The sequence below is a fragment of the Amphiprion ocellaris genome, chromosome 23 (genome assembly GCF_022539595.1).
Source record: "Amphiprion ocellaris isolate individual 3 ecotype Okinawa chromosome 23, ASM2253959v1, whole genome shotgun sequence".
Lineage (NCBI taxonomy): Eukaryota > Metazoa > Chordata > Actinopteri > Pomacentridae > Amphiprion > Amphiprion ocellaris.
In genome coordinates, this window is record NC_072788.1 from 445,677 (window position 1) to 464,495 (window position 18,819).

Consider the following 18,819-nt stretch of genomic DNA (forward strand, 5'->3'; position numbering starts at 1 on the left):
AAAACAAGTAATAAACACATAAAAAGCTGAGACATTTGCCCAACTAAATCTACATTTACTATTCTGGTTACCTGTATATGAATGACACTATTTTATCGTAACATTCATACAATGGAATAATGTTGAATATTTTGCCAATATTACATTTTAAAGCACATGTTGCACTTCAGTTAATGTAGCTTCCTCTTTTTTTTAATGTATTTCAGTGCTTTTCCATTAAAATAATCTTTAAAATTACACATTTACATGTCTTAGATGTAATTCTACTCTGGTAAATCTTCTAAAATGTGCTGCAGCTCAGCACACCAGCTCACCCCAAACACTGTAAAACTGTTCAAAACCACATAATCCTAATTATTTACACTGTAAAAATAAAACTGTTAATTATACGGCAGCTGTGGTCGCCAGAATGCTACTGTAAAACTACGGTAAATATTTTCTTCATTTACGGTAAAGAAATGTCTTTATATTGTTGATTTTATGGTTAAAAAAATCTGCTTAATATGAAAAAAATTGAACCTTTAAAAAAAATGTTTGTTTTATTTGAAACTTTACATGAAAATACCTCTAAAATAAAATTTGTGTGAGCTGTTATAAATATTATTATCAGCACAACAGTTGGTGTATTTAACATTTAATAATATAAAAACTGTAAATGCAAAAATTCTGGTTCTAGTTGTCATAATATTAAACCATATGTCTGTTATGAACACAAAAGTACATCAGTTTGACCAGAACATATTAGGTTTTATATGATATAAATGCAAAAATGTAACGAATATTAGGCATATTTCTGGTATCAGCACAGTATGTATATTTAACTGTGAAAAACTGTATTATTTCAAGAAATAAATGCAAAAATTACAGTATTGAATGTTATACACATATTAAATAACTGTCCATATAATAAATAAATAACTGCATCAAACAGTTTTAGAGTTTACAGATTGTCCAAAAAAAAATGCTCGAAAATTTTAAGAAAAAAGGATCTAAACATTGTTCAAAATGCCTAAAGGTCCAAAGTGACTCAAAAATTGTCCAAAATGACTCAAAACCAGAGAAAATGAATCGTGTCTGGACCATTTTTGAGTCATTTTTGACCAATTCTTGAGTTATTCTGGGAACCTTTTGTTGTTTTGGAAAGCATTGGAGCCAAAATGGTTCAAAAATGGTCCAGACATGATTCATTTTGGACAAATCTTGAGTCACTTTGGAGAAGTTTTAGTCTTTTTAGACAGTGCATTGTGGGTAAACTTTCCAGGCTCATATCAGCATGTGTGATAGGTGGTTGGTCAGAACAAGTTCTAGACAATGAAAGGAGCATTTTTACACACAGAAGATACCAGGATTATCTAGTAGACATGGAAGTCTTCATAGACAATACCATTCTGAGGGGTTCAGTGCATATATGGTCATGTTAGGTGTGTGTATAAATTTTAGGATGAAAATCTGTAAACTCTAAAACAGTTTGATGCCGTTTATACGACACCAAACCACCGTAAATAAGCTAATCAGGAAAAAATTGCGTTTTACATTTTTTTCTCTGAAAAAATACATTTCCCAACTCCTGCACAGTTTTTAATGGAAAAATGCCGTAATATGTAGAACAACACTGTAATTTTTGCATTTAATTCTCTGAAAAGAATCCAGTTTTTCCCAGTTAAATGTACATATTGTTGTACTGGTAATGGAAATATGCTGTAATATTTAGAACAAATAGCATTTTTGCATTTACTACATGTAAAAAACTGCAGTTTGTTACCAGTCAAATTGATATATTTTTGTTATAATAATGGACATATGGTTTAATATTTATGACGACTAGAACCAGAATTATTGCTAAAAATACACACAATAAATGCTAAATCTACTAACTGTTGTGCTGATCATGGAAAATGCTGTAATATTTATAATAAGTTACAAAACTTTATTTTATAGATATTTTAAGTAAATTTTCAAGTTTTTAAAGGTTAAACTTTTTTTATTTAGTAAAATATGGAATGAAGCACATTTCTAACAGTAAAATCAACAATATCAACACATTTATTTACCGTAAATGTAGAAAATGTTTTACCGTGATTTTACGGCAGCGTTCTGGAGATCACAGCTGCTGGAATTTTACCGTAGAATGCTTTTACAGTATCGGTAATTCAGCTGGCAACTGATTCTGTGGAAGAAGAACAACACAGGAAGTGTTCAGTACAGTGCAGTTTGAAGGTAAAAACACTCACTTATTGAGTTAACTGATTATTAAAGCTATAAAAACCAACATATGGACAAAAACACTGGATTTACCTCAGAGGACGCCTTTAGGAAACATGTGGGAAGATAGAATGAATTAAGTTGATCTGATAATAAACCCAAAACACTTGAAAACTAATGGATAATTTACTCGTCGTCATGATTATAATAAAACAGCAGGTGTTGAGCCAAAAGCGAAATACTGAACAACTTTAAATATTAAGGTTTAGACCCAATCATGCTCTTAATCATATTATTTTACCAGATTTATTCAGATATTCTGATTAAAACCCCAAAAATTCACTAGTTCAGGCATTTCAAGTGTGCTCATTTTCTTACTTTTAAAAAATATCTTTTGATTTATGTCTTTTAATCAAACAAAACAAGCATTTGAAAGACTCTGGTGTGTATTTTACACTGTTTTTAGACATAGCAGCCCAAATTATTCACTGAATAACCACAGAAACTAAGCGTAGATCATCTTCATCACATTCCAGTCACCTAGTTCTTTCTAAAATTTTGATATTTCCAATAAAAACAAGCCAAAAGACACTCAGGAAGCAAACTTTGCTGAATACCGAACAACTTTCCAGCTCCTCCAACAGTTTGTGTTTACTGTTCGTCTTTCACACCAAAAAGTCGTTTCTTAGCAACACATGAACATGACTGATGAGATCTCACTTGGTGCTGAACATTATACCAACGATTACTGGCTCCGTACTTGTTGCAGGATGTTAAATGAATGAATCAGATGTGTTTGGGCTGCAGATGTTTTCCAGATGTGTGTAAACAGCTGCTGTCTATGAACGGCCATGTGCTCCACTATCCAGGTCAACATGGTGACGGCGCCTCCCAGGCAGGAAGACTTTCAGAGTGTGTGTGTGTGTGTGTGTGTGTGTGTGTGTGTGTGTGTGTGTGTGTGTGTGTGTGTGTGTGTGTGTGTGTGTGTGTGTGTGTAGCCTCCAGTATTGTGTTAGCAAAGCAGCTCCACTTTCAGCTTCCCAGCAGCCTCCCGGACATTCGTAGCATCTTTACAAGAGGAAGGCAACAGAGACGAAGGAGGAAAGAAAGGGAAAGGATGGACGAGGGCAAAAATAAACCCAGATAAATATAGTTTATCTGGAAAAGAGGAGGTTAATGAGGGAGTTACTGACTAAACCCACGCTGCAGTTAGAGCAGGAGGTGCTAGAACATGGAGGAACATTTGGAGCTCCAAAAGAGCCGTTTAGGGATTTGGTTTAAGGGTTCATGGTTGGGTCATTGGCCAGATGAAGGGCAAGTACAGCTGTGGACGCATAAGTGTTGGTATTATGCTATTTTCTAGCAAATCTTTGAAGCCTTTGAGATCCATAAGCCTCTACTTTTATGGGCAAACCTCACCTCCAACCCAGAAATTTTGCTGGTTTGAGGGATGTATAAAAAGATTGACTTACTCTGTTGCATCAACCAGACTTCTGATTAGAAAATGGATAAATAATCCAGTCGAAGCAATCACAATAGATCAGCATTTACATATTCCACACATGGACTCTACTGCTGAGCAAGTGAAGACCTCAAACATGCAACTATCCACATGGACACCACTGTGAGGCTGCATGTCCACAGTAGGGTTAACATATACTTTCAAGGTCTTAGGCTGCTGATCAAATGCTATCAGGCAGCCCCAGATTTCAGACAACCAGTGCAGTAGTGCTCATGCTCAGAATATGACATCATCCTACTGCACATGAATGAACAAAGTCTTCCTAGTGGACTCAATGTGGACTAGAAAGTCCACCCATACCCATTTTCTTCCACTTATAAGGGTTTAGGTTGTCTAAGCAGGTCAGTCCAGACAAGCTCTAAGCAGTTGAATCCAGTCTGCTCATTGGGTGAACATTTATTTTGAAACGTGTCCCACAAAAATGAAATAAGAATTTCCATTTAGAATCTGGATCAGCTGTTATTTTTCAACCCAGCAGAGTGTTTGTTTTTCATATTTAAGGTAATAAGAGTCGTCACAGTGCTTCTACTACATGTTCTCAGTGTCCACATCCGTCCTGGTGTGCATCCACAGCAGAGAATAATCAAAGCTTAAAGGCCTACAGAGTCCATTATGGCAGTGACGGTCCTCACAAAGATAAAAGTAGGAACAAGAAAGAGGTTCTCTGATCTGACCCCGATCCTCCAACCTTCAGGGCAAAACCCAATTAATGATCTGACAGCAGGCAGGCAAAGAAAAGAAGACAGTATAGACGTAAAGAGAGAAGATGGAGGCTCAGAGTCCATGTAGGAACCCAGAATGTATAGATTTACAGACAGATATAAGGTTTATTTTAAGGAGAAATGACTGGTGGTTGAAATGGTTTCAGAAATAGCCAGCTAAAGTAGTGCTACACTGAAAAATCAACACTGCAAAGGACTTTTAATGCAACAACTTTAACTAGAATCTAAGAAAAAATAGGTAAAATAAAGAAATGACAACTAATTTTCCAACTTTGTCTTGGAACACAAAACAAAGAACTAACAAGACATTTTCTGCATTTAAATGGAGATTTTAGTAAAATAAAAATGGACAATTTCTATTTTTAATGGTGTATCTACAGTAAAAAAACAACACAAATTTGCTTTTTAATAGTAAATAAGCTGGATTTTTTTAAAAAAAATTAATGAACGGTGTTCAATTCAATTCAATTCAATTCAATTCAATTTTTATTTATATAGCGCCAATTACAGTCAAATTGTCTCAAGACGCTTTACAGAACCCATATGCCTGAACCCCAGAGCAGCCCTAAGGAGACAGTGGCAGGAAAACACCTTTTAACAGGGAAGAAAACCTCAAGCAGAACCCGGCTCTAATGTGGGGGGAACCATCTGCCTGCTGGCCGGATGGGTTGAGAGGGACAGAAGAGGTAGAAAGGTAGAGATAGAGGGATGGAGATAGAGAGGTGGAGGTAGAGATAGAGAGGTGGAGGTAGAGAGGTGGGGGGGTGGGACACAAGGACCATAAAACACACAGTATAATACATGCATGATAAGACAGATGATACATGCAAAGTACAACTAACATGGAAGCTAATTATACTTTACTGCTACGGTGTATGGCTCTGGCATTAAATATACTACATATATAGCTGGTGGTAAATTCAAAAATATGTAGACCAGCAAATCAAGTATAGTGAGGGTGATGCAGAGTAGATTGATGGAAATGGGCAGCTGGAAGCAGTGGGCTAGAGGAAGGTCAGCAGCAGCAGCATCCCACAGATGGAGATTAGGCCAGTTGGTGGGAGAACCACCACAGATCTGAAGCATCCAGCTCTGGGATCAGGGACACTCGGAGAAAGGACACAGGGAGAAACAGAGTGAGTGTAATGCAATAATGGTATATATATATTAAATCTGATGGTAGATAGAGAAGGGCTCAGTGCATCCAGAGAGGTCCTCCAGCAGTCTAGGCCTGTAGCAGCAGAACTAGGGGCAGAACTAAGGGACGTCCAAGAGGAAGACTCCAGCTGACCCCCTCAGGGTCCCCCAGTCAGTCCTAACTATAAGATTTGTCAAAAAGGAAGGTTTTAAGCCTGGTCTTAAAAATAGAGAGGGTGTCCGCCTCCAGAACCCAAACTGGGTGCTGGTTCCACAGGAGAGGAGCTGATAACTGAAGGCTCTGCCTCACATTCTACTTTTAGAGATTCTAGGAACAACAAGTAAGCCTGCAGTCTGAGAGCGAAGAGTTCTGCTAGGATAATATGGTACTATCAGGTCTTTAAGATATGAGGGAGATTGGTTGTTAAGAGCTTTATATGTCAGAAGAAGGATTTTGAATTCTATTCTAGATTTAACAGGAAGCCAATGAAGAGAAACCAGTATAGGAGAAATATGATCTCTCTTGCTAACTCCCATCAGTACTCTGGCTGCAGCATCTTGGATCAGCTGTAGATGTTTCAGAGAGCTATTGGGACAACCTGATAATAAGGAATTACAGTAGTGTTCAGTAATTAAATAAAAAATGATATTTTCTGGATATTTAATGGTAAATCTATAATAAAAAAATTGACATTTGTTCTTCTTCAGAGACGTCTATGCTGAAAATAGGCCAGTTTCTGTTATTTAATGCGAATTCTAGAGTATTAAAACTGCAAATGTTAAATAAATTCATCTTGGATGAGAGGGGGAACATCTTCAAGAACCTACAAGAGGTTCAAGAGGTTCAACTGGACATCTCTGGTAGGTTCTTAAAGACGTTCCACCTCTCATCTTGGATGAACCTACAAGAGAAGTCCAGTTGAACCTCTTGTAGGTCTTTGAAGACATTCCACCCCCCATCTAGGATGAGAGGTGGAACGTCTTCAAGAACCTACCGCCTCTCATCTTGGATGAGAACATCTTCAAGAACCTACAAGAGGTTTTAGAGGTTCAACTGGACTTCTCTGGTAGGTTAATCCAAGATGAGAAGTGGAACGTCTTCAAGAACCTACCAGAGAAGTCCAGTTGGTTTCTACTGAAGCTCCTGCCATCACCATTACCTGGATGACTGAGAATCTCTCTGTTTCTCTAACGGCCGCGGTTCGTTCTCGAGGCTACAACATGCTAAAATGCTAAGCTAAGTGTTCCACAGATGAACTTCCATCCAGCTGGAAGGTTTATTCGTCTCTTTTTGTTCTGCTGTTCTGGAGGCGTTCGCTTGTTTCAGTAATTATCAGTTATCCCCGTGTTCGGCTGATAATCGGCCACAGCTGCTCACGGTGACGAGTTAATTAAGGATGTCCAGCAACCCGCCGAGCACTAAACACCGGCTAGCAGACAGAAACACAAAAAAAACCTGCTGCATCTGTAGAGACGAACAAACAGCATCGCAGTAATTAGATATCTGAACGAGGAAAGGAGGAGAAGCAGCAGAAACACATCAGAGAGATCAGGATGGATTTAAGCTGCTGAACTTTACTGGAAATCAGTCAAAACTAAATGAAAAAGCACCGACAATGACAGTAAAAATTAAATATATTCTGCTAGTTTCTTTTCTTTCTGTTCCTCTTGAGTTGGATGGCAGCTTTAGCTTGTAGTTTTGTGAATTTGAGTTAATTGTTGTTGAAAAAATAAATAAAAACTTTAAATGGATTTTAAAAAAAAGATATATTAGGAAAACTACTATGTGCAGCTGAATTATGAACTATGAAGAACTTAATCACAGATACCTCCAATACAGATCCGTCTATATATTAAATGTTAAAACGTCATGCTAAATTATCTCTGATTTGCTTGAGATTTCATGAAAGCGATCACAAAATATGAATATTGATAAAGATGCTTGATAAAATTCAGATTGATATGTTAACTATTCTTTAAACTGCAACAGTTTAATATCTATGACAGAGTCAAAACAATCATTGGTATCCTGGATATGTTTCTGTTTCAGTTTGTCCAAAACTACTTAGCAATTGTCCAAAATGTCTCATAATTTGTCCAAAATGAAAACAAAAAATGTCAGAAAGGAGCTAAACATTGTTCAGAATGCCTCAAACTTATCCAGACTGGCTCCAAAGCTTTCCAAAACTCAAAAGGTTTCCCAGAATAACTCAAGAATTGATTCAAAATTATTCAAAAATGGTCCAAAATGAATCAAAAGTGGTTCAAAATGACTCAAAAATGGTCCAAAATTATTCAAAATTGGTCCAAGAAGATTCAAAATTGGTCCCAAACGATTCAATTGTGGTCCTACATGATTCAACAGTGGTCCTAAATGGCTCATATATGGTACAAAATGACATAAAAATGGTCCAAAATGAAGAGATGAGGCAGAAATGATAGAAAAAGTCAAACATTTATGGACTTTTCCCATCATTTCTGCCTCATCACTTCATCAGTGATAAATCCAGACCCTCCTCTATGGACTTCAAGGACCTGTAACTCTAAATATTCATAATATGAAGGTAAAACTTTGCTTCATTAAATAAAGTTACTGTGGATGAACAATCAGCTGATTCTTAAGGAGGAATAAGTCGCTTCTTTGTGCTCATGAAAACCCACCACTACTTTTCTCTCTATTTAAAAAAGCTGCACTAGATGAGTTAACCCTGAAAATCACATCTATCCAGTTTATTCTACATCCTACCGTCTAACGTCACTGCATCATCCTTAATTATGCAAAGTTCTGGTGAATAAAGGAACTGAGCTGCAGCACATTTGCTCAGAGTCCCATGAGGATCCTCAGACTTTTAGTTTTAAGAGCCTCTCAATTAAAAAATCCAATTATTCCTCCAACGAACCTCCACTTTAATTCTCTCTGCAGCAAAAGGTTTTAGGAGGCGACTTCTTCAACAAAGTGTGCGGCCACCTGAAGCTACTGGAGAAGGAATACTTCGGCCTGGAGTTCAGACACCACAGCGGAAACTACGTAAGAAATGCCGAAACGCAGATATTAATGGAGGGTTTCAGTGTTTGAAGTCTGAACGTGTTTCTGTTGCAGGTTTGGTTGGAACTGCTGAAGCCGCTGGTCAAACAGATCAAATGTAAGTTTCATTCCCCTGCTCATTTAAGATGCAATGAACCAAAAATGATGAGCAGATGTAGGTGTGTAGAGGTTTTCAGTAGAAAGAAATCTCTGTTATTGAATTTACAAGGTGTTGGCTGAGCTAAATCACCACTTCAATCACACAAGATTCACATTTAATAAGTAAAATTAACAGTTTGCATTGAATTTTTAAAAAATGACAAATCATACACTGTAAAAAGTGTTTCTAAGTTGTGGTGAATTTGGCATTTTAGTGACTAATTCATGCAGAATTTCCCCCAAAGCAAATTTCCTAAGGATCACTGCTGCTGCATATTACTGATGACTTAATAATAATGAGGTGTGGTCAGACCATTCTACAGCACTGAGGAGATCAGTCTGACCCATATTTGTACCTTTATATAGTCTTATATCTTGGATTATGCATCTTTTCATTGTTTTTAATATTTTGGATAATTTTTATGATAACAAGCTGCAGTCAGACCATTCTACAGCACTGTGGAGATCAGTCTGACTATTCATCATTAGATATATATCATATTTTTACTTTTTCTACTCTTGGATCTTTGATTCCACATCTTTTTATAGTTTTTAATATTATTTTTGATGCTTTTTATGATAACGAGCTGCAATCAGACCATTCTACAGCACTGAGGAGATCAGTCTGATCATACATTATTGATATATAACAGATTTATGCTTTTTCGGCCCTTGTATCTTGGACTACGCATCCTTTCATTGTTTTTAATTTTATTTTAAAATTCTTATTCAGTATTACAGTTTAAGTAAGGGAGGTAACTGAAAAACTATTATAATTTTTGCTTTTTTTTCATCTCTCAGCACCATCTTTGATCTCTACACATCTGTTCACTGTCCTTTCTTTTCTTTTTCCTCTCCATCAGACACCAGTGATCTATTCTTCAGGTTTATAGTCAAATTTTTCCCACCAGACCCTGGACAGCTGAAGAGAGGCCTCACCAGGTAAAGTCCACGACCATCCCATAATGTTTATATTACAGTCTCTGTCCAATACATGCAGGTGTGTAACTGTGTTGTTGTGTTTTGTGTGTGTGTAGGTATCTTTTTGCCTTACAGATAAAGCAGGACTTGTCCAACGGCAGTCTGACCTGTAACGACAACAGCGCCGCCCTGCTGGTTTCTCACATCCTGCAGTGTAAGCTCACGGTTTACAGATCTAAAATGTCATTAAGTGGGGAGGGATTGGAGAATATATTTATACATGTATGAAAAATACTCTTTACAGTCCAAATTTCCACATAATCCTACAGTTTTTTGCATAAGTCTACATATGACCAAAGAAAATTAGACTTAATTGAACTCAAGTGAGAGCTGGGTACACGGTTTGAGGAATAAAGTGTGTATTTGCGTTCGTACTTGTGTTTACAGCAGAGCTAGGGGATTATGACGAGGAACTAGACTGTCACCATCTGGAGATGAAGCACTACGTCCCCAACCAGGAATATCTGGACCACAAGATCATCAAGCTCCACAAGAAAAACAGGTAGAAAACAAAACATCAAGATCTCAATGCACAGTGTGGATCTGTGGAAGTTCACTGTTAAATAGTGCAAATATAGTCAGTGAAGGTTGAAAAGGTTCCTTGTCCCCGAACCAGTGAGATGAAAGTCCTACACTTGATTCTTTGTCCTCTCCATAGAGGAGTTTCACCGGCAGACTCAGACATCCACCTGCTAGAGGTGGCCAGGAAGCTGGACATGTATGGCATCCGACCGCATCCTGCCCATGACGGGGAGGGAATGAGGATCAACCTGGCCGTCACACACTCCGGAGTTCTGGTCTTTCAGGTGCAAGTTCAAGGGTTTTTAAAGAAAACACACTTCAATACAAAAGTTTGTCAACATTTACACGGACACAACAGCTGGATTACTGCTGTTCAGGGGCAACATGGCTCCAACATTTACAACAACTGTCACATTATCGGCCTTTTTAAACGGTTTCAAACCCGATGGTAATTCAGAGACCAAGAAGTAAAGATGTTACTGGATACAACTCCAGATCTTTGAAGGGCTTTTTTATGTTCGCTGATGTGGTCAAATTTTCGTTGTTGATGGCAAAGTTCAAGAGAAGAATACCGATCAACAACTCATCCTCATCAGATTTTACCAATCAGCATTGGTAAAATCAAGCCTTGGACAGTAGTACTACTAAGAAATACTAGAGCAAGTCACGTTTTGTCCTCTAAATAAGACTCTTGGAGGTTTTACTGGGGAGTTCTTGCATATGGAACATATTCAAAGATTCAGGTCACCTTTAAACAGCCTGCGAGTTCCTGCAATGGAAAACGAAGTCAAGGACAAACTATGAACCACAAACCCAAACCTTTAAGTCAGATACGTAAGGCCTTAACCCTAATATTTGAATTACTCAGGTAAATTCCTTACCGTTGTTCCTACTTACCAAACTTCCTTCATTCTTCAGTGGACCTTCAGATCGTCTACTTACGAACTACAAGTATTTGCTGAAATCATTGTCAATAAGCACCAAAACAACAAAGTTAAACTCAAAGATAGCCAGAGTCAGGAACAGATTTACTGGAACTTCAGTATGAACAGACTCTGATTCTGAATACCCTGTTTGATATCTGCCTATTAAAGTCTTGATTACAGGTGTACATTTCTTTATTTGTTTCTTATTTATTTTCCACCAGTCTTTTAAGTCCATGGTCATATTGGAAACAATTCAATCTCTTTATTGACTTCTTTAACAACACATTTCTTTTCACATCATAACTGCTAAACAGAATTCTAATCACTATCACAAACCTACACTTGTGTAACAGTACGTAGTTTGTGAGGGCAGCTGTAGTACGAACTTACAGTCGAAAGATAAAGTTTATGATTCAGAACACAGCCTGAATCTCAGATAATATCCAGTGGATTGACATGAAGCTTCAATGCATCTGAAGGAGGAACAATAAAGCCTTTAGTGATCCATTGAAGTTTCCATTGAACTCCTAGAAGAGTTAGAATGTGCTACCCGTTAAACTCCAGGCTGTTAGAACTTAATGGACTGTTGGACTGTCAGGCATTGAAGGATCCATTCACTGATTTAATCCTCTGTTTTCTAGGGAAACACAAAAATCAACACGTTCAGCTGGGCCAAGATCCGCAAACTGAGCTTCAAACGCAAACATTTCCTCATCAAACTGCACGACCAAGTTGGGGTGAGAACCTGAGCCAGTATCTCCATGTTGTCTTCAGACTGGATCAACAGAAAGGGTCAAATCATGGGCGCATGTTGTTCAAACCATGAAAAAGTGATGAAAAAAGTTGCAGTCGGTGATGGGTTGATCCACAGTTATTCCAAATCACAACTTGCAGGACGTAAATGGGTGAAGTCTTGGTACCAGAAGGATCCATGTGTTGACCAGAGGAGTTTATGTTGAATGTAACCCTGATGTTTGAAGAGTTGTCTCGTGTCCATGCAGCCGTCCTGTAAGGACACTCTGGAGTTTGCCATGGTGAGTCGTGATGTCTGCAAGTCCTTCTGGAAGATGTGTGTCGAGTATCATGCCTTCTTCAGACTCTCTGAGGAACCAAAGGCCATACCCAAAACCCTTCTGTTCAGTAAAGGCTCCAGCTTCAGATACAGGTACAACACAAACCCGGTATTATTCCTCATCTCAATCTGCACTGAGAGTCTGAAAACATCTGTAGGTCCACTCTGACTGAAAATACAAACATCTCTACAAGCATGCAATTAGGAACCTCAGCTGAGAGCCACCAGACGTAGTCACTTAGAGCTAAACCTCCCAGCAGAGATCTTCTGTACATGCTGGGTCAGACTATGAACTTTGGGTAATATCTGCAGGTATACAAACTCCAGAAAAGTCCATAGTGGTGTCAACACATCTGCATTACAGCCCTCATTAACGTGGTATAAATGGATTCAGACTATTTTCTTGTCCCTGTACTTTAGATATCTGTATGTTTGTAAAGATTTTCTTGTTCTTTCAACATTTTCAATTAAAAAAAAACACTCAGAACCTACAGAGAACAATATCTCTGGGTCTTTCCATTTACCTAAAATTTTATATTATGCTGAAACTTTTTGCACATAACTACAAATTAGTGACGACGAACCATATTCAGTATGTCCACCTCTAACCATCGAATAGTCCACAATAGGGCTGGGCGATAAATCGATTTTATCGATTAATTCGAGTTTGTACTTAATGTCGATTTGTTTTTATGAAAATCGATTTTCTCATCAACATCCGCCACCAACGCCTTCCCGCTGGGCTCCCGTAGTTCAGAGTGCGCCCCCCCCCCCCACGCTTGATACACAGACAACATGGCGGCGAGCGGTGCAGATCTAAAGGTACGTGTCCACTAGATGCTATTTTCCCGCACGGCAACGCACCACATCTGAAAATCACACGGACGGCGGGTGGTCACTAGCGGACCACAACATGGTCACATGACAGCACTGACCAACAGCAGGCCGCTACGTCGTCACATGACCGAGCTTTCAGCTGGACAGTCCTGCAGACAAGTCGGATAAACACAGCGGCTCGGCCGCAAACTTACCCTTTTATTTCAAAAACACGTCAGCGAAAAGTATTTATGAAAGCATTTGAGGCAGAAATAATCTGTGCAGCAGCTGAATCTGTCCTTGTTTTATGTCACCGACGCCTAGTTCAGAAGTTTGAGGACAGTTTCACGATGCGTGGAATCTCCACACCCGCATCTAATTTGCATAAAGTATAACAGTGGTTCTCCACCTGGGGTCCACTTTGTCTGCTCTGAGGCTGTGATGTTATATAAAATAGATTTTTACATTCTGGATAAAATCAGAGTAACAGACTCGCTGTGTCATCACAAGTCTACCTATAAAACATTTTAAAAACACATTTATTTGGTCTTTCTTCAGGTTGGCTCTAGTTCATCCAGATTCATTAGTTTGTGTTACAGTTAGAAAATTACTGACGGAAACTGTGTCTGAAAAACACAAAACGGGGGAAGATTCATCAGTACCTAAAAACTCCGGCTATACTTTGAGAGTTACCTTAAATTTGGTTTTATTAAAGGACAAGACAGAATTATGTTATTTGTAGTGAAATGTTCGTAAATGACAGCATGAAACCAGCGAATTACGGCGACGTCAGGAAATAAAACACAGTTCGGTAAAGTCGGAAAGATATTCACAAATTCGGACTTCCGGCCTCAATAACTCATTAAATATACTTTGTCTAAACATAAACGATGCCTCTTTTCCATCGTTGTAAGGTAGACAATGTGCTACAAGCCCAGTTTAATCAAAAGTATCTGCAGAAATAACATTGGTGTCTATGAGCAGCAGGCTGTGTGACGAGTGAACAGGGACCATCTGCAAAATGCAAAACCGCTGCAAACAGCGAAGAGACACAAATATTGAACAAATTTACTGCTCCTGCTGGTCATACTACAACTCTTGGTTTAATATTAAATATTTTTTCTCATAATTGTAAGGCATTTTTTAGTTTAAAAAAAATCAATAACTCTTGTGCATTGTAGTGTCAACAAATTTACTGCAGCCATAAACTCTCTCCTCCTCGTCATAGTACAACTCTTGAACTCTTGGTTTGATATAAAATATTTTTTTGTAATTTTAGGGAATTTTCTATTAGTAATACAATTCAATAACTTCCCTCTTATGTTTTGTAGTGTACTTATGTGGTGGTGGTGGTGGTGGTGGTGGTGGGTGGGGCTGGAGTGCAGCTTATAGGAGGGGCTCCAAGCCACACAGGTTGGGAACCACTGAAGTAGAAAAGTCAAGAAATCAGTCAGAAATGATGGAAAAGGTCCTTTAACTCTGATAATGTTCATAGTATGAAGGTCCAACTTTGCATGGCTTCATTAAATGTACTAAAGTTACTGCAGATTAACTTCTGAGGAGGTCGGAGGTGAATTTATTCAGATTTGATTGCTTTATATGGAAAGACCCAGTGAGTAATTCCAATGTTGTCTTGCAGTCAAACACTGTATTGTTTTTGTATCCATGATAATTTAAACGTGATTATTTTGTGGCAGCGGTCGGACCCAGAAACAGCTGCTGGAGTGTTTGGGATCAGGGGAGAAGAAGCCGTTGCACTTAGAGAGGTGAGAATTCATTTTAAAACCTAAACAAAGAGCCGCCACAGTGGAAGAATACAGATACTGGTGCTTGAATTTACCTTCAAACTGACGAAAACACAACCTTTAATAGTCCTGATGGTGCACTGATCCACCAAACAGGATGCTAAATGTCAAATCAGTGTTTTCATCATCTGATCTGTTATTTCCTCTCCATTCAGGACTTACTGTCAGTCCGACTTTGATCCCAGACATTGTCGATCTTCCCCTGATCTCCTCACTGACGTCTCCAAACAGGTAAAAACTACCATTGTTTGAGTTCTGAAGCCCCATTAAGAGGTAAAGACTCTAAACGGTTGTTTCCTCCCCAGCTGTACGACCACACTCACCTGTTCCCCCGGTCGACTCAGGCTCTGGCGGTCCGCAGTCAGGACGTGTTGGATCCACATCACCGAGGCGACAACTACATCGAAATCACCGCAAGAGGGGCTAAACGCAGCCAATCATCTGTAGAGGTCAACCAGAGGTCCCGCCCCGTCTCTCAGGTCACGCCCATCTCTCCATCTTTCCACCAATCAACGCCCTCGCCGAAAACCAGATCTGCCTCCACGTCTTTGATGGAGGATATGCGGGTGGGACAGATCGGGGCGCAGCGACAAGCCCAGAGGCTAGCTGGTGTCTACGGTAACCGGTCCAGACGTCGGCCCAATCCACAGCCACATCCGGATGCTGCCCAGCAGCTGGTTCTTCTGTACCCCAACAGCCCCGCCTACCAGTACCGCCCCGTCCTGCCATCCTTCCCGTTCGCCGGTGCCTCTCCGCTCAACCGACACCCCTACCTGATGGACTATGTTGCCGTTTCCTCACTGGAGCGTTTCCCACATGCAAGGAGGCGGGATCATGTGACGATGGACGGTCTGCTGCGGCCATCTTTCCACCCATTCGGCCACAATTCGCCATCTCTTTCCCCCATCAGGAGGAACCTCCGCCCCTCCGGATCAGGCGGGCTGGGATTGGCTCGGGTCTACCAGCCGGGTAGCAACGGAGCGAGGCTATTGGGCATCGGACACACGGAGGCGGGGCATTATAGTGATGATTCCAACTTCCTTCCAGGCCTGCCTCGCCGCGTCGCCAGCCAACCAGATGTCAAGTTCCAGCTCTCAAGGAGTTCAAACCCTGCCTTTAACCCTGCCTCTGAGTTCCGTCCCCTTGGTTACTACCCCCACCTGACCCGCCCCTCCAGACCCACCTACCTGCCGCTAAACTCCTCCCCTCTACCTGAACGCCCCACTTCGCTCTGCATGATTGGCGGCAGCACTGGAAGCTACAGCGACTCGGACCCGGAGGTTTTCTATCCATATTACTGCCCACCCCCCCAGCTGGGGAAGGTGGTACGGTCCACCGGACTCGCTAGGATGAGGTTTTCTTCTGGGAGCCTCCAACTGGACGAGGAGGAAGAGGGGGAGGAGGAAGAGGTAGCGAACAGAGCAGCGAAGGAGGCGACGAAACCAGAGTTCAAGAGTGAAGAGGAGAAGAAGGAAAAGAGCGAAGGGGAGGAGACGAAAGGACCAACAGAGAGAACTGAAGTCACGCTGTAGCTAAAGACAAAAATATGTTATAGAAGAAACATTACGATGGTTCATGATGTGATCACAGTCAAAACTTACAGGACGGTTTAAAATCTTCCACTGCAGACTGTAGCTGAGACAGTACATGTGATAAATGTGTGAGAAGTGTGTTGTTCCGACATGTACTGGCAGATGAAATGTTTTTTTTTTTTTCCCTTCTTTTAGGAAAACCTCAGATTCGGAAAAGTGGCTGCTGTTAGTCGCCACATTACGGGTGCAAGCTTTCAAACTTCTGTGAAATAATGCTTATAAGTTTATGCATTAGCTTTCAAGCTGAGTGTAAAAGTTCAAATGAACCAAATCTTGAGCTGTTGGTGCACCAAAAACACATTTTTTACACTTGAAGACTTTTTGGTTGGTGTTAGATTCCAAGTCTCAGGAGTAGATTCTGGAGTAAAGAGAGGTAAAGGATACCCATTGGATGGTTTCTATGATGGACTTGACTCCAGCCTTAAGCCTTGATTATATTGTTCTGCAGTCATGCACTCATGTACTTGGTTGTTGTTATTCTACTACAGTCGGCTTAGAAGACATACTGATGTACAGGGAGTCATCGACTTATGTCAGAGTTCTGTTCCGACTGACTGATGTAGGTCGATTTTCGCTGTAAGTCTGAACTCTGGTGAAAATGTAACCAAAGCCGTTCTGTGCATCACGATATCGATCAGTTCTTTATAAAGTCATGAATACCAACGACTTTCATGCATGTATGAATCATTTTACTAGAAGATAACAGAATATTGTAACGGACTGATAGTGTTGTTGATGTTGAGGTTTCAATGTTTATTGTTCAGTTCCAGATTTACCTGATGTCAGTGAACATGCCATGTTTAGTTAGCTCACCTCTGATTGGCTGAGAGTCAGCAGTAGAGAGAGCTGGGAACGGCGGCTAATTCTGGAGCTAAGTTATGGGGTTTTTCTAGTTATTCTGGTGTTGGCTACGGTCCACAGTATCCTGTATGAAGGTTCAATAAACCAGCAGAGAACCAGATAAAGTCTCACTCATTCATCACAGAGGGTCACTACAATATGTTGACCTGTTTTTACAACTTGACCCATGTTGGTCAGTGTTTCTTCCTGTTCCCAGTTTTATTCTATTTAATTTCACTTCCATGGAGGCGGCTTTCCTTTTCTTCCAAGCATCAGAAGAGTCTGACTTACGCTGGGAGCCATAATGAAGGACAAAAAGTTAGTGAATGTAGCACAATCCAAGGTGGAGTACAACCAGAGAATGGAAACAAAGCTGTTTGATAGCACCGTGTGACGACGTATTCATCGGCTCTGATCGTCAACTAGTTCTATGTAACGATGAAACGCTGTAGGTCGAGGACATCCTAAAACGAGGACTTATTGTATTCTGAAAAAAACACTACTGCCCTTGTCGCATCAGCATGGACACAAACTTTGGACGGACTCTGGCAAAGGGGTCCATGCAAACTCTTGCAGATTTGTGGAGATGACAAAATTATCGTTACTTTCTTTCGAACTCTTGCAAAAGAATAAAACCGGCCTTAGTCGAACCAGTTAGCCAACTACTCCTCAGTGTTGGAATCTTACATTTACCAAGTCTTCTGCTGGTCGGGATCAAAAGCATTACCTGAGGCAGGAATACCTCACTGGCTGTACAGTACTGTCAGGGTTTCACTTTTGTAGCTTTCGATATCCAGTCGATCTGTAACGACAATAAACTACTCACCAGAACACTTCCTCTGACCACAACACAAGGAAACATAAACACAAAAACTTCAGCAATCAGGCCTATGAGAAACTAGAAAACAAGAATTAAGCAAACATGACAGCTTCCAAACAGAATCCAATCTAATGAGCTAGCTTGCTCATTGGAATATGAGAAACATTTCAGACGTTTTACCTACAAATAAAATGGCATTTAACCTGCTTAAATCATCTACTTGGTAACAAACGGTCTGATCTTCTGTTTGATTTTGTTTATAATCACATTCACCACATTCCAAATCATCTCACCAAACCAACGTCGAAGCTACAAAAATAAAACCCAAGCTATGATAAATACACATTAACTGTTAGGCCCTGTTTGTCCAATTAGTGAAAATGATTGAACCAGCTTCACCACAGTTGAAAACAACATTTTTAAGGCTTAAATATGAAGTCTCCATGTGTACGTGTGATGCCGTCATAGAGTCGGAGATCTTATCGAATACCTTTCTAAGTGGTGTAGTGGAAGATTGTATTGTTAACTTTATATAAATGATGAATTCTACAGGGAAAGAAATGTGAATACTGTTGCATTTGTCAATAAAGAAGTACAAATAACAAGATAACTGTGCTGAAATTAATAAAGTGCAACATGATTTACAAAAACAAAGAAACACACATTTAGTGAAAAAAA

The 18,819-nt window shown here is 39.8% G+C and overlaps 1 protein-coding gene across 1 annotated transcript in view; it reads left to right on the plus strand.

Annotated features, from left to right (window-relative positions):
* The window catches only part of LOC111583739 (FERM domain-containing protein 7), a 19,546-nt gene extending 790 nt beyond the window's left edge, over positions 1-18,756 (plus strand). Inside the window, exons 2-12 of the mRNA XM_023292950.3 lie at positions 8,507-8,611; positions 8,684-8,726; positions 9,631-9,709; positions 9,805-9,902; positions 10,136-10,250; positions 10,407-10,554; positions 11,838-11,933; positions 12,198-12,361; positions 14,782-14,850; positions 15,045-15,120; positions 15,195-18,756. Coding sequence (XP_023148718.1) covers positions 8,507-8,611; positions 8,684-8,726; positions 9,631-9,709; positions 9,805-9,902; positions 10,136-10,250; positions 10,407-10,554; positions 11,838-11,933; positions 12,198-12,361; positions 14,782-14,850; positions 15,045-15,120; positions 15,195-16,421 — 2,220 coding nt within the window. The 3' untranslated portion in view covers positions 16,422-18,756. The remainder of the gene's footprint in view (positions 1-8,506; positions 8,612-8,683; positions 8,727-9,630; positions 9,710-9,804; positions 9,903-10,135; positions 10,251-10,406; positions 10,555-11,837; positions 11,934-12,197; positions 12,362-14,781; positions 14,851-15,044; positions 15,121-15,194) is intronic.
* The last annotated feature ends 63 nt before the right edge of the window (positions 18,757-18,819 follow it).